The sequence below is a fragment of the Diceros bicornis genome, chromosome 14, assembly GCF_020826845.1.
Source record: "Diceros bicornis minor isolate mBicDic1 chromosome 14, mDicBic1.mat.cur, whole genome shotgun sequence".
In the NCBI taxonomy this organism is placed as follows: domain Eukaryota; kingdom Metazoa; phylum Chordata; class Mammalia; order Perissodactyla; family Rhinocerotidae; genus Diceros; species Diceros bicornis.
In genome coordinates this window covers 7,361,016-7,377,430 of record NC_080753.1, presented here as the reverse complement: position 1 = coordinate 7,377,430, position 16,415 = coordinate 7,361,016, and the positions used below count along the sequence as shown (strand labels likewise).

Genomic DNA, 16,415 nt, shown 5'->3' with positions numbered 1-16,415 from the left:
CAGGCATGCATAATTAATTATTAACACATGTTTATAACATGCTGCTGCAGAATGGCTTCTGGGCCAGTTTCTGAAATTTATGGAGAGCTTATTTTAATTTTTCCTAGCCTGCTAGTTGTGTTTAACCAGTAAAAAAACCTCATGATACAGGACTCTTCAAAGAAATGAATCCTCTTCATTTGGATGAAATGGATAAAAGTGAAAACCAAAAATTGCACCGATTGTCTATCCCCCTACTGTCTCATTCCTGATTCCAGGATTTTTTATAGTCTAAATATTCTTTCCCACGGTAAACAGGTTTATCAAATGGATGTAACATTAATGACACTTATTAGATGAAAATATAGTATCCTAGGCCTTTAATTCCCAAGTGTCCTTACCAGGCAAGTTATGAGGGATTAAAGCATTATCTGAATAAAATATTTAACACTTACTTTATGTTGCCAGGTGCCAAATACTGTTTTAAGCACATTAAATGTGTTAACTCTCTCAAATCTTACAACAACTTTTTGATATCTTTGGCATTATTATTATTATTATTATTATTCCATTTTACAGAAACTGAGGCACAGAGATGTTTAGTAACTTGCCTGAGTGGCAGAGCCGGGTAGTCCAGCTCCAGAGAGATTTTCTTTTTCTCTCTCTCTTTTTTTTTTTTTGTGAGGAAGATCAGCCCTGAGCTAACATCCATGCTAATCCTCCTCTTTTTGCTGAGGAAGACCGGCTCTGAGCTAACATCTATTGCCAATCCTCCTCCTTCCCCCCCACCCCCAAAGCCCCAGTAGACAGTTGTATGTCATAGCTGCACATCCTTCTAGTTACTGCATGTGGGACAAAGCCTCAGCATGGCCGGAGAAGCGGTGTGTTGGTGCGAGCCTGGGATCCGAACCTGGGCCACTAGTAGCAGAGCACGAGCACTTAACCGCTAAGCCACGGGGCCGGCCCCAGAGTGATTTTCTTAATCACTGGACTATACTGTTCTTGCAATGGGCCTGGCAGCTATTTCAATCCTTGCCTGGGCTCATTTGTTTGTTTTTGCCCTTACCTCTGTCCACCAGAAGCAAGCTTGTTCCTCACTGGTCCATTCCCTGACATAATTACACCAGAAGCAGAGTTGTATCTCTCACTGACTTATTTCTTGATGAATTTCAATCACAGAAATAGAATATGATTGTTCTTAACACAATTGTTCTATTTCAAGAGAAAGTTAATGAATCACGTCATTCTAGGTCAAGGGTCGGCCAACCATGGCATAGATGGAATTCTGCCAATGTCTGGTTTTGTAAGTAAAGATATTTTGGAACATAGCCATATCCATTTATTTACTTTTGGTCTATGGCTGCTTTTATGCTACACTGGCAGAGTTGGACAGTTGTGACAGAGACTGTATGGTCTGCAAAAATGTTTAATCTGGGTAGGGCTGTTGTAGAAAAATTTGCCAACTCCTGTTCTGCTCCTATGTGTTCAAGTAGACCAAGGAAAAAATTATCTTTGATTCATTTACATTTTGACTAAACTCTTGAAATCTGTACCCTTTTTGTTCTATGTATCAGAGAAAGTATGACAATATTTGGCAGAATAATTTCCTAAAATAAAGTTTCAATACCTACTAAATTTTCATCGCAACCATCAAAGTTGAGTAACTCACAAACAGAACATTAAGAAGCATTCTGATCAAGTCCTTACTCTCTGCAGGACACTGTGGTAGTAGGGAGGAGGGTGTGGAACAGAGATGTAAAACATAATTCCAGATTATGAGGTGTTCCCTACTTAGTGAAGAGATATAAGCACAGATTCCTGGTGTAAAGAATCTGTCTACTCAGCCCCAGCTCTTAATATATATTCCTATTATAAGACCTATCACAGTCAGCTTTATCATAGAATTGTGTACATAGTATCATTCCACTAAATGGTGAAAAATGGGATACAGATCCTCTCTTTTTCATCTTTGTATCTATCACAGTGCCTAGTAGAGTGTGGTGCATTTTCTAGGCACTCAGGTAAAATTTGTCGAATTTGACTTGGCTGTCATAAAAGAGATAAGATACAATGAAAAGCAATCTCTACATACCTTGTGAATGGCAATGTATGAATTCATCCATCCATGCTTTCAACCCCACTCCCTCCCATATCCGTCTGGAGCAAGCTCCATTGGGAGCTATTAGGGAGGGCCAAAGATACTCAAAGAATTTTATGGTGCACATTGTAAAATCTATTAAAACAACAGAGCAAACTTTTTTCTGTAAGAAAGAAGATGCTTTTTAATATGTTGTCAGGAAATATTGTGGGATTTCATTGGCCTTTGCACAGTAAGTATCTAATGAAGATATTATGTATTCTGCTGGGAATCATTTTACAGAGGAAGGCTGATGTTATGATTCTTTAGATTTAATTTGTTTTCTTCAGCACTATCAGAAATCTCTGCTTTTAGCCCTCCCTAAATGCACAAAAAAGGGGACCCCAATAATCCTACTTGTTCTATCAATTCCCACCTAGGAGTAAATACCTAAGACTAGTCCTTCTTTTACTTTCTTCCTTAAGTACAAACATGAAGTAATATAAAGATTGCTTCTGATTCCTGTTCTCCCAATGGACTTGCTCATGTAATTTGCCCCCTGCAATTTGGTCAGATGTCTGCTCCTAATTCTCAAAGGTCACACACTTCCAAAGGCCATACTTATTTCTTTCAAAGAAGCAGCACAGAATGGATTCAACGGCATAGTACTATATCCCATGACGAAACCTCCTGATTGATACTGCTTGCCGAATAGAGCTCATTTTCTGAAATTGTACCTAAAGGGTTTTGTGTGGTCTCATCCTTTCTCCCGTGACCTATTAGTAGCTCCTTTGACTGGGTTCCAGAATTGTGAATTGGTTCAGTGGCAGATTCAAAGAGCTTTCTTTGCATCTTGACTGCTGTTCTCAGAGCTGTCTCTCTCCCACAGAGAGTTCTTTTTTAAACTATCCTCTCTAAGAATTTTTACTGTAACCCCATAAGGATTCAAGTTTTATCTTCCTTTTGTTCCTTTTCAACATCAATTAGTTGGTGAGGCAAACTGGGAAAAGATAAATCTACAGTTTTGAACTAGGAATATAATTCAAAGCTGACATTGGCTCATCAACCTGGTATTTCTCTATCCTTTTCCCTTCAATATGTGATGATACAAAATACAAATGTTCAACAAATGTTTGTAGAATGGAATTGAGTTTTTACTCAAATGTTCAGGAATGGGATAAATGGCAAAACTGAAAAACACACAAAAGAAACCAAAAAAAAAAAAAAAAAAAAACAGACAAAAATCAGCCCCTAGACTCTAAAGTGAAACATCTGTTTTAATTTCCTCACTACTTTGAATTGCTCGTACACATAATACACTGATTTCAAAGGAAAGAAAATTAGCCCTTAAGTCAAATTAAGGGACACCTTTAAACGACGGGTGTCTAACTGAATCACAGAAAGCTCGGTGTTCATCTGCTGTGAGGCTTTTACGAGGTTGACAAATTCCAAGAGGGGGAAAGCAGCAACCCCACAAGACGTTCTGCTGAGGTGTTACCAACTGTGTAGGGGTAAATTACCACTTTACAAATGAACGAAAAGAATACTTTACAGATAGAAATATTTCCTCCATTCACAGGCTATGAAAGCCCCTTGAGTAAACAGCTTCAATGTAGCCAGTGCTGTGACCAAGAGAGACCAATAATCGTTACAATGGCACTGTTTTCCTACTAATAATTTCCAGTTTGTTTTTTCTGGTAGGTCATTGATACGAAAGACAAAAATAGTCCTACGGCACTAACCAGCATGGGCTTTATTGGTTTAAATTAAAGAACCGACCTGAACAGGGTATATGTACGCTTGGCCTGTGTTTCTGTGGCCTTCAAACAGCACGTTGAGTGACAGAAGGGCCATGAGCCGGGAGCACGGCCCAGAGCAGGAGAATTCCCAGAGGCTGGCTGCTTCTTTGGCTATGAACTGTTTTTAGTTGGTAAAAACACACTTTCCACAAGGAAACACCTTCTAATTCTATATAACCTAAAAAACTGCAAAGCCAGGAAATCACTTTGCTTTGTGGCTTTAAATTATTATGTTTGTGTCCTTTGTTCTGTGTTTTGCTTTATTTTGTTTCCCCTGCAATGCACAATTACCTCCAAATTTCATGGTTGTCTACCACCACTTAGGTTTCGTATACAAAAACAAGTTTTCCTTTTTTTATTTTCTTCTCTTTCTCTCTTTTTTCACATAAATAAATCAGACTTTCTAAAGCCATCATTTAAACATGGGTGTTTATGCTCCTGGGAAATAAATAATGCTGGCCTAGTTCTGACAAGTAAGTTTCTTTTTAAAATATAACATAAATTCTCTGATTTCATTTAATGTTCAAAATTTCTAACTGTCCCCATTTTTCCAAAAATGCTTCTTTTAGGCATTTTACTCATAGTCACAAATAAGACAGTTTAAATTTTGTTTAGAAAGTTACAGAATAATGAATCAATTTTGCAAAATATTTCAAAGTAAAGGAGAACATCATTTGGGAAATAGTGAGTTGCCCTACTGTGGATAATCATCCAAATACTGAAGATGTTACACCTCCAATCTAGGGAATTGTTGAAACTATTGTGCACTCATTTCAGAAGAGATAACACTTGTCACATTTGGAATATTGTGAGTAGTACACATTAGTGATGTTCAGCCACAGAAGAAAGAGGCCTGCACATTCCCTTACAGAGATCCTATAAGGATCTCATATTGCATGATGCAGAGAACTCTGTATGTAGAGGCAGTTCCTTAAACATATACTATTCACACTGCTTTTTTTCAAAGCAGCTAACTTTAAGATAATGCTAAAAGCATGATAGGAATTTTACCAATTGTCAAATGAATCCCAGCTTTGGAATGCCTTTTTCCAAGTTACCAAGTATTGACTGCAATTAGTATTTAGTGATTTATATTATAAAAACATGCTCCGAAACATGTGCAGCCTTGATGTTTTCCTGCTGTAGCCAGAGGCTGTCAAATTTGCAGCTTGCTGTATTCTCCCTTGCTGGTTCAGAGCCTGTTTGTAAGTCATGTTCCAGTGAATGACTCATAAATTAAAGAAATTTCTAAAGAAAACTAGAAAGAAGTAAGATTTCCATTTGGTAATGCTTCATGCACTAGGCTAGAAAGTTTTCCCACAATATTTAAATGAATAATTCATTGATTCAGTAGGTTAACATATGAGAAAAAAACACGACATACAGGAGGTCAGACATTGAATACTCACTGTAGAGGACAGTTCCATTCAAAGTGTTTGTTTTTATTGTCAAGTAGATGGTAACAATTATGTTATGTTTCTTCTCCAGGACAAACTTCGACTCATCCATGGTTTTAAAAAAAGGCAATTCTAGATAGGAATTCCCGTTGAAAGATGGAAAAAATAAACCTGCATCTAAAAAAAAAAGAAGTCATATTAATATGTTCTGATAGCGTTATATTGCTAAGCAAGTAGATAAGAACATAGTGTTTATCGTTAGCATTCATTTAAAAAGACAACACTGATGTTTATAAATATTAGGCACAACTTTAAGAATTTGGATATATAAGTATAAAAAATTTGTAAAATCACTGTCTGAAATAATTAACCACTAGTCCAGAGAAAAAGACTCAAAGCAAGAATTTTAATTTGTTGTTCATGGACAGGCTTTAAGAGTGAGTAAATACTCTGAAATTGTATGAAAAAATCTGTGTCCCTGCATATGTGAATCATGGTTTTCATTAGATTCTTAAAATATTCTGTGATATAAATGGCTGTACATCAAATTATACATGTAAAATCGATGAATTTTATTTGATGTAATTACACCTTAATAGAACAGTAAAAAAAGTCTATGACAAAAAGATGAGAAAATTGTCACATAGAGGAGTTTTATTAGTATTCATTAATATTTAGTTCTTTTCAAAATACTTAGATAAAATGTTTTATAAGTAGTATTACTATAATATACGCAAGGTTACTAATAATTTTTTAGAATTACCCTTTGTGGATTATTAATTTTTTAAACGATTAATCTCATAAAATCTTGAGACACAAAATTAGAAAATTATTTTATTGTCATATATCTATATCCAGATCTATAGACTTGGTACATTGAAGTGTAACACATGGGATGTTGGAAACGCAACTTTACTTTTTGTCTCTCTCACAAGGGGGAAGTTTTCTCTTTCTCTGGATGAATACATGGCAGTCCCTATGAGTCCTACCTTCTTTCTAAGTTGTACAATGATTCAGAGACTAATATCCAGTCTAAGAAACATATTAACACTTCCACCTCCCTTCAGAGCTATGATACCCCCCGCCCCCTCCACCTGTCAAGGCCTGTAGGGCTTCTGACACCTGCTATGTGTCTTGAGGGGCAAGAGGAACCTGGTTTCTGTTCTTTTTCTTTTCTACCAGCTGCCCTTCAGGCTAGCTGCTGTTTCTGACCCTTCCAGCTTTGAATGAGGAGAAGGCAAGATGGGGTGGAAGGGAGAGAGAGGTACACAGTAGAGGAGTGTCAGCCGAGCTGGCGACTGGCACTGTTGTTGACAGGCCTCTTGCTCTCTAGGAACAGCAGGTGTTTAAAATTCTTTCATGGCAGGAATGTCAGATAAAATACAGGATGCTCAGTGGAGTTTCCATTTCGGATAAACAACAAATAATTTTTAGTATAGGTATGTCCCAAACATTGCATGAGATATACTGAATATTAGTTGTTGTTTATTTGAAATTCAAATTTAACTGAGTATCTTGTATTTTCAGTTGTAAAATTTGGCAACACTAGGACTCGTGAGAATTTGTGCAATACTTAGAAACCCTCTGCCAACTGCAATTCCCAGGACTTGTGCCGAAGCCTGCCGCTGGCTTGTCACTTCTAGGTTGGCCCCACTCTGATTTTCCACGTTATACGCAGACTCTTGCTCTTGGCAACCCCTTGTCTGTGTCTAAGCAAAAGTCGCACTGGACGAAGTCAAAGAGGCAAGGAAGAATTGATTCAAGGCTATTGTAACAGGGAAGAGAGAACTCAGTCTCTTCTCAACTCCTCTGAAACAAGGCCCAGCAGAGTTTTTAAGAGCTGAGGTGGGGGGATCATAGGCTACCTGTGTTTGCTAATTGGCCTTACCCCCCCAAAACGTAAGCTTTCTCATAGCTCCATGACAGGGGGTAGTTTACAGCTTGGACAAGGCACTCATTGAAGTCAGTCTCCTACCCTCCCACAGAGACTGGGAGACAGGGCACTATCTTTCCTGATGAGCACATTTCAAAGAGATAGCTCCAGGTCCTGGGGAAAGACTGTCCTGGGTTATAAAAGTGGCAAGAAGCTTTTTAAAAGATTTATATCTCAAAGAGGGCAAAGAAGGAATATACAATGCGAAGTTTTCTAAAGTCAATGCTGTAAGAAAAGGTAGGTAAGGGGCCTGGAGTCGGGAAGAAGCCTGTCTAACACTCAGTCAAGCTGAGGGGAATGTTAAGGCTGTCTTGGTCACCTGACTAGAAAAACCACCTGGGGGGAACATAAAATGACTCTAGGCCAAATCTCTTTCCTGAGGGGTCCATATCTAGCTAGGGTAAACACTCTTGCATTCCCTGCCCTACTGTCTGTGGGGGTGTAGTTAATTTTTAAACACTCTCCTGTCTCTCTCTCTCACATTCACTCACTCACTTTCTACACACACACACACATGCGCACTCACACACACACGCACACTCACACACACACATACGCACGCATACACACACAGGCTGCTTTGGCTTTCTCAGGTATGAAAGTATGCCTCTGTTGGTCCCTAGTGTTCCTTTCCAAGTGATTTCGTTTTAGCTTCCCCCAAACACTGTCAGATGTGGTGGGTGGGAGAGAGCGAGGGGCGAGGTCAACATTGCGCTCTACAAAAACATTGTCCCCCAGATCATGTCTCTAAAATCCTCTCTCCTCTTCAAGTGTTGCCCCTTTTTATATTAAGAATATTTCCTAGTTAAATCTTGCTTTTAGACGTGGCACCTCATTTTGTTTGCAGCATTATATCCTGGTGTGTGAAAGAAAGTTTAACATTCTATTTATGTCCACAACTTGGTATTGTCAGATACAAATAATTTAATTTATCTATTAGCAAACTGCTTGATTTAACTTATATGGTATCACATATTTTACCATTTCTTGGCCTTCTGCACACAATCTTTAACTCTTTGAAACTTACTTTCCTGGCTCTGTGTTTTACTGGAAGTTTTTTTCAAAGATTTTTAGGCCTAGTTGGCAAATCTTTCATCAGTGCTCCTATGCCTAGAAACTTCTGTAATATTTAATACTTCTTTTTTTTTTTTGTGAGGAAGATCAGCGCTGAGCTAACATCCATGCTAATCCTCCTCTTTTTGCTGAGGAAGACTGGCTCTGAGCTAACATCTATTGCCAATCCTCCTCCTTTTTTTTTTTTTACCCCAAAGCCCCAGTAGATAGTTGTATGTCACAGCTGCACATCCTTCTAGTTGCTGTATGTGGGACGCGGCCTCAGCATGGCCGGAGAAGCGGTGCGTCGGTGCGCGCCCGGGATCCGAACCCGGGCCACCAGCAGCAGAGCACTCGCACTTAACTGCCAAGCCAGGGGGCCGGCCCCTTAATACTTCTTTTTAATAAAGCTTACTCCTTGCTTGTGTCATGATGCTGTCCCACACTTTGTCTCCTCACCTGCCCGATAGCTCCTTTGCAGACTGTTCTTCCAACCATTCCATTCCGCCCAGTTTCCGGGCTCTGTCCGGGTCCTCTAGCTCCCCCATGTCTCTTCTAAGTCTGCTCCTCCTCCATTCTCTCACTCAGAGGACTTACTCTCCAGGCTTAGAAACTCAGCATCATTATCCACCCATCTCTTCTCAGACTACGTGCTGGTTCCTGTCCCCTCTTTCTTAGATCAAACCTTGCCACTTCTGCTCCCTTATTTAAGATCTCATTGCATTTCAACCCAACTGTTGGCAGTAGATTCTTTCTAGCGGGCCTCCGTTGTTGCAGTATCTATTAGCTGTCATTGCTGTCACGTCAACTCTACTCAGTAGTAGTCAGCTAAGATCTTGGGTCAAAACCCTTCAGTAACCACTGAAGAACTCTCTGCTTAGGGAGGAAACCAGGCCCTCCACGGTCTTGTTTTTCCGTGCTTTCACATGCACCTTCTGTGCCTCTACTTGTGTTCACGCTGTTCTATCTGTCTGGACGCCCTTCCCATAACCCTAGCTTTGTAACTCTCCCTTTCATTCAAGGCTCACCCTGAATATTCTCCCAGATTTGAACTCTCTATCGTATTGTATCTACAGCTCTTTTAGTGCAAGCATTTTTCTACCTTGCGTTACAGTTGTTGTTATAAATGTTGGGTAGAATTGATAGAAGAGTAAATCTGTCACTTTGGATGAGGGAGGTAAGTTAATTTTAATTAGCAGAAATAGAATATTCTAAATAAATGAATTGTAAGAAGACACTATAGGAAGGGAGATGGGTTTGCTTTCCTGTGACCAGAAAAGCCCATAACACAGTTGGAGCTTCACCCGATGGAGCAGAATGTTTAGCAGATATTGAACTGCACATGCACCACTTTTTAATATGTTATAAGGAGAAAAACCATATACCGATCAAGTTAAAATGCAATGTAGGGCCGGCCCCATGGCGTAGTGGTTAAGTTTGGTGCACTCCACTTTGGTGGCCTGGGTTCATGGGTTCGGATCCTGGGCTCAGACCTACATCAGTGGTGGCACACAAAGTGGAGGAAGATTGGCATATGTGCTAGCTCAGGGCTAATCTTCCTCACCAAAAAATGCAGTGTAGCTAGCTCTATACTGGAGGAGGTTTGTGTGAGAAATTTGGATGTGGCTATGGCAGAGGAAAATGGTTAAGATTACAAAGAGGTGGACTTGGGTTTTAAATAAATAGAATCTTTAGTGCAAACTTGGCAACTATTTGGATGTTGCATATCTGTTGATTCTACCATAATATGGTTTTAGACATTGTTTCCTCATATTACTTTTACCTGTTCTACTTGGAGTCACTGATATATTCATTCATTCAACAAATATTTATTCAGTGACTACTACACGCCTGGTATTAGTCAAGGAATACAGAGGTGAGCAAAATAGATAAAGACCTCACCCTCAGAGAGCTCGCATTCTAGATTCTTGGAGGAAAACTCCAAGCTAGAAGTTGGTGGAATTTATTCTTCTGATGTGGTAGTTTTTTTCCTTGGGTCCTGGGAAGATACGCCACCCTGTTCCCTTGACCATTTTTCCTGACATTTGCTGTCATCAAGAAACACTGAACCTAATGTGAGATATAAGACTAGATAAAAGGGAGAGTCCAACAAAATCCTTCCCATCTACGCTTCCACACTATTCATTCTCTGGTGGAAAGATCTGTGTTTCATTCATTTTTGCATCCTCCTATGGCATGACCAGTTTTGCACGTTGTAGGCAAATACATTCTTAGACAAATACAAATGAAGCTAAAATGGTCACATGGTAGTTTTGGGAAAAAAAAGGACAGAAAAATATTCTTATAATTAAAATGGGATGAGGAAAGACTATAGACATGGGATTTTCAGCATTTTTCTAGCATCTTAGCATTTTTAGCATTTTTCTTGTGGTTAAGCTTTTCACAGTATTGATAAATGCACCAGAAAATTTCTGGAAGAAGATAGTCTTTAGATAAGAGTTCACATATGAATTAAATTATTTGGATCCATAATCAGGTTTACTTATTCTGAGAAGTAGTGAACTCACCAACAGTAATAAAAATATAATTCAATTTGTTTAAAAAAAAGACTTCCATGTTACCTTGCAGCAGGCTATCTATTGTATAATTCAGGCACACCTGCCTGCTTCCCAGCTCACACACTCCTTGAACCTTTTTTTCAGAGTTGACAGATTTTATGAAAATTATGACAGGAAACAACAATTATGAACAATAAACATTTGCTATTGAATTGCTTTCTAACCATATTAATTTTCATTATCATCGTGTTTAGTGGATATGTTGAAAAACAGAACTGCCCTGAATATGGAAAACAAGAGTAATTGGGGTTAGGCGGAGTGTTTCCTGCTGCTTCCAGAAGCCTCTTCAGGCAGTGCTGTTTGAACACAATCCAAATTAATTTTTCTTCCAATTATAAATGGAAAAAAACCCCCAGTATCTTTATAAGAAAATATGTATTAAACAGCTTACAAAATACACCATATAGTAGTTAATTAGTGGCTTCTGATTACAACATAGACATCTGTAATGTTTAAATGTCTTAAAAGATCGTATTGGCTGATCTAATTAATTATATTAACTTTTATATGGTTAACAAAATTTAAAATCCATGCTGAGTCATGGGAAAATCCAATAAATTAACCCAGAAGGAGGATCTTTTAAATCCTTAAATTATATTGTATTAAAAAAATAAAACTCTCAAATTGTCAAAGGAAGGGATGAAACCAGAGTACTGAATTTGAAGCACCTTATGTTAAAAATATGGATGAATTTAATTTTTTTCACCAAATATATTTCTATAGTATGAATCAGAACCACAGTAAATTAATAACAACAACTAATTGAAATTTCATCCAGGAGAACACCATGGATGTTTTATCATATCTTTATGATAAAGAAAACACAGAAGAGATTAATATCTTTACCCTGAACACAATGCAACTGAGCCACATAACTGTTATTCATTCTGAATAGAAATGGAACTCCTTTGTCTACAGTATGAACTACAAGCCCCTTAGCCTTGTATAAAGGTCTTCTATTATCTAATCTCAGAAACTGACATACTAACCTATAAATAAAGCTACAAATGCAGTGAGTCACAAATTATTCGTACGCAACTTTATTGTAATTCTTGGTGCTAGAAGAAACATAATATTGTTGCTATTCCTCCTTTATAATGGAAATAGATTTGATTTACTCAATAGGAAATAAAAATCAACACCATTGAAATGTTTTTGTTGAGTATTTTCTTACTTTCCCTAAAAAGAACATCACACAAATTCTATGACTAACTTTATTAAAAGGAGATAAGACTGATGCAATGCAATTTTTAATAAATATTTTGTTTTTAGTTTAAAAATATTACATTCTTGTTTTATAATTCTAATTTTATTAAATTCTGTGATTAAAAGGAATATCACCAGTTAATAAGTCTATATATCTCTCTTCCTGAAGAAAGATTCATCACTAAAAAATAATAAATCTAACCAATAAAATTCAAAGATACAAAAATTATAATCACTTATATTACCCCAAAATTAATAAAATTAAATTCCAAGACCCATGAAATAGATTTAAATGTTATTCATATTAATTATGAGAAACTTCAATGTCTTAAAGGTTTATGTATAGAGAGAGTACACATTCTATGTATACTATTTTTATACATCATGTATAGTACTATAGTATAGTATATATAAATCACACTAAACATTTTTACCACATTATACATTTTTGCTTATTTTAGAATTCAAAAAAATTATTTTAGATTCAGATGGTCCAAGTCTCATGGACTAAATTATTACCTTTACTTTAATAATTTCCCCATATTGGACATTTGTATTTATATTTATCCACAAATACTGATCAATTTGTTAAGTGCCTGATAAGAATGATCAAATACTCTGTTGTTGCTGCTAGTATGTCTGCTACTTGCTGCATCTACTTTACTCTGCCATAGAAAAGCACTTGCAAAAATGAGGGCAGAACTAATATTTGTCCTTTTGACTGTAGCCACTTCATTTCGCCGTTTAAAGCATGAAGAGAGTTGCTCTGCATCTGACCAAAGCAATACACAAGGAAACAATAAGTGTTCAAAAAAAACCTCTTTCTCATCCTTCATTGTCACAGCCAATCCAGCAATACTGTTTTTTATCCCTTGGTTTTTCTGTCAAATAATGGTTGGTCATCATGATCTGCCCTTTGACCCTCTGAAAAATCTGAAGCTTTAAAGCTATGACCTTACCTCTTTCCTCTTACAAAATAAAACTAAGTAAAACATCCTTTAGGACACTAAAAATATCTTTCATGCAATAAAAATAAAGCTAGGACAAGAAACATACAAAGAACCATCAATTTCTCACACTGTACTTGACATGTTGTCATAGTAGCTACCAATCTTGCTCTAGTCTATTTCTATACTTTCTTCTTCACTTAGCTTAGAAATTTTCCCTGAATGATCTCATTTGTTCCCATAACTTTAGCTACTGTCTAGCTTCTGAAAACTCTCAAATTTTTATCTTCAGCACAGATAGCTTCTGACCTTATATATCCAGTTGTCTACTAGACAGATCCACCTGTAAGGAATATAGGTAACCTAAACTCAACATATCCAAACTAGTTTGTTGCTTTTGAAATTTGATCCTCCTTCTCAACACCAAGTTGATAACATCTTCCTTGTTATTAATACGAATACTTGTTATATGTTCCTATTAAAGCTCTTATTCAACTTTACAGTGATATTTCCCTGTAAGACTTACTATACGACATCTGTGAGTTCCTTAAATGTAGGCATCATGGCTTAATTTTTTTGTGTGGCCAGAAAATAGCACAGTTTTGGCAGCTACTCAATAAATGTCTGATGAATGAATGATCATGCCTGTAATGTTTTGTTTTGCATTTTAATTTTAGAATTTCCATCTGCCAAGTTGTTCAAATAGCAATCTTGGCACGGTCATCAAGTATTCCTCTTTAGTTCTCTACCTCCCACACTCCACATCATTCACCTTATCGGTTATTTAATTCTATTGGTTCTCCTTCACTTGTAATGCTCTCTCCGTCTCTTGCCTGTACTCTTCCAAGTGCTTCCTAACTAGTCTTTGCGACTTCAGTTTCTCCTCTGTTAATTCCCGGCAAATTTCTCCTATTTAAACACAAATTTGACTGTGTTATTTTCCTGTTTAGAGTCTTCAGTGGTCTCTCACTGCCAGCGAGATAGTAAGTTTTTAGTTTGGCATAAGAGATCATTCCTACTTTATCTTCCAAGACTGCATAGTTCTCCAAATACCCTAGATGCTGTTTACACTATACTACTGTGCATTTCGAACATTCATTGTTTAGTTTCACTGCCTCCGTTAATGCATCTGCTTATTGGTGTTTGTCTCTTCTTGAATCATTTTGATAATTTTTTTTCCAAAAAATCATCTCTTTCAGAGAAGTCTTCAAACACATTGCCATTGATTTCTATATAGTATTATAAAACTTTTAATGTATACTTCGTCTGTGGTTATGTCCTTATTTTATTTCTAATGTATATTTTTCTCCCTCCAACCCCAGATTTACCTTGCCCAGTTTTCTTTTTTCCTCCTTTTTTTTTTTTTTGTGAGGAAATCAGTGCTGAGCTAACATCCATGCCAATCCTCCTCTTTTTGCTGAGGAAGGCTGGCCCTGAGCTAACATCTATTGCCAATCCTCCTCCTTTTATTTTCCTTTTCCTCCCCAAAGCCCCAGTAGATAGTTGTATGTCATAGTTGCACATCCTTCTAGCTGCTGTATGTGGGAGTGGCCTCAGCATGGCCAGACAAGCGGTGCGTCGGTGTGCGCCCGGGATCCAACCCCGGGCCGCCAGTAGTGGAGCACATGCACTTCACCGCTAAGCCACTGGCCCGGCCCCTACCTTGCCCAGTTTTTGATGGCCGAGCAAGTCAGCCAGAGCCTGGGCTTCTGCGATGCTTCAACTAGAGTGCTTCCACTCATTTCTGTCTTCTATATAAGGTTTATGAGTAATAGTTTGCTAATTATGTTTGAAAATCATTAATCTAAGGCAATATACATAGGACTTCAAAAGTAAAGCTACAATTAAGCTGCCAGGTCCCAGGACCCAGCATTCTACTTTGATGGTCCCCAAACTTGCTGCTATCATGTTTGGAGCGATCAGGCCCTAAGAAACAACTGATGTTGTTTAAAAATGAACATGTGATGGACATCAGAATGCTAATTTACTAATTTTAAAAAATATAACTGTCATATGGATGGGGATACTGACATTTTTATGATTGTCATATTTTTTCCTACAGCCATGCCACATTGGGAGAAAATTTTAATCAGGAAGTCATTGATGATCATGGAAATCAGAATCCAGACAATTAGAGAAATCCCCCCACAATAAAAATTTTGGCATAAGATATTTACAGAAAATGAAATACATTTTAAAATGCCCCACCTCATTAGTACTGAGGAAAATACACATTTCAATCACTATTATATACATAATTTTACAGCTTTCAGATGGACAGAAATTAAAATCTCATAATGGCAAGTGTTGGTGAAGATGTTGAGTAATTGGAACTGACACATATTACTAGAGTAAGTAAAAATTTGGTACAAACACATTGGAAAACTATTTGGCAGTATCTGGTAGTAATTAAGTGCATAAACTAATAACCAATTGCTCTCCTAGATCTTTCAAGAGTTTCTTGCATATGTACTCAAGACGGTTTATGCAAGAATATTCAGAAGAGTATAATTTATACAATAAAACAATTACAAAGAAAGTATAAATTTCCATTAATAGAATGTTGAGAGTATACATTGTGATGAAGGCATATAAATGAATACCACACAGCAGTGAAATAAGTTACTCCTACAAATATCAACATGGATGAACTTCTAGAGCTAACATTGAGCAAAAGGAGCAAGCCACAAAAGAATACATGCAGTTGGTATTATTTACAGAAGGCTTTTAAAATGATGCTATATATTATTTAGTGATGCATACTAAGAGTACAAATAAATGCAAGGGGATGATAAAGACAAATTCAGTGTAGTGTTTATTCCTGAATGGCAAACAGGGTTACACAGGGGCTTCAAATGTGTTGGTAATGCTTCACTTACACTAGGTAGTGGTTACATAAACGGTTATTGTGCTATTCTTCATATCTTTTTGGAAGACAAATTATAATCTTAGAGTCATTGGTAATCATGGGAATCAGAACACAGAAAATCAGAGCGATAACACTTGTAAGGCCACAATGATGAGGTATTTCTAATGACTCAGTCTTTTCTAATTTGTCATCTATCCTCATCACTCTATCAAAGCCGCTCTGACTAAAATTGTCATTGAGTTCAATGTCTCCATTAAGATTTAAATGTACAGGCATGGTGATTTATATTATATGCCCATTATTTTTCCCTTTGGTTTGGCTGGGACAGAAGTCTTTGAAAATGACAATGTATACTAGTAAGCTTAGTTCATCAATATTGCAATATTAGCTGCTGTTTCAGACGTGATCACACTGTTAAACCAAAGGAACACAGTCTCCTGGCACCTGGGGGTATGTAAGTATCAATTCAGCAAAGTCTCTATCTCTATCTAACAAGCAGAGAACTCTAGAATTAGTTAGCCTTTACTTGGCAAGAAGAACATTATGTCTTCACAGTCTTGCCTCAAGGTTACATCA

General features: G+C 37.2%; 1 protein-coding gene across 1 annotated transcript in view; it reads right to left on the bottom strand.

Annotated features, from left to right (window-relative positions):
* The window catches only part of EYS (eyes shut homolog), a 1,424,867-nt gene that overhangs the window by 247,019 nt on the left and 1,161,433 nt on the right, over positions 1-16,415 (bottom strand). Inside the window, exon 29 of the mRNA XM_058554077.1 lies at positions 5,265-5,429. Coding sequence (XP_058410060.1) covers positions 5,265-5,429 — 165 coding nt within the window. The remainder of the gene's footprint in view (positions 1-5,264; positions 5,430-16,415) is intronic.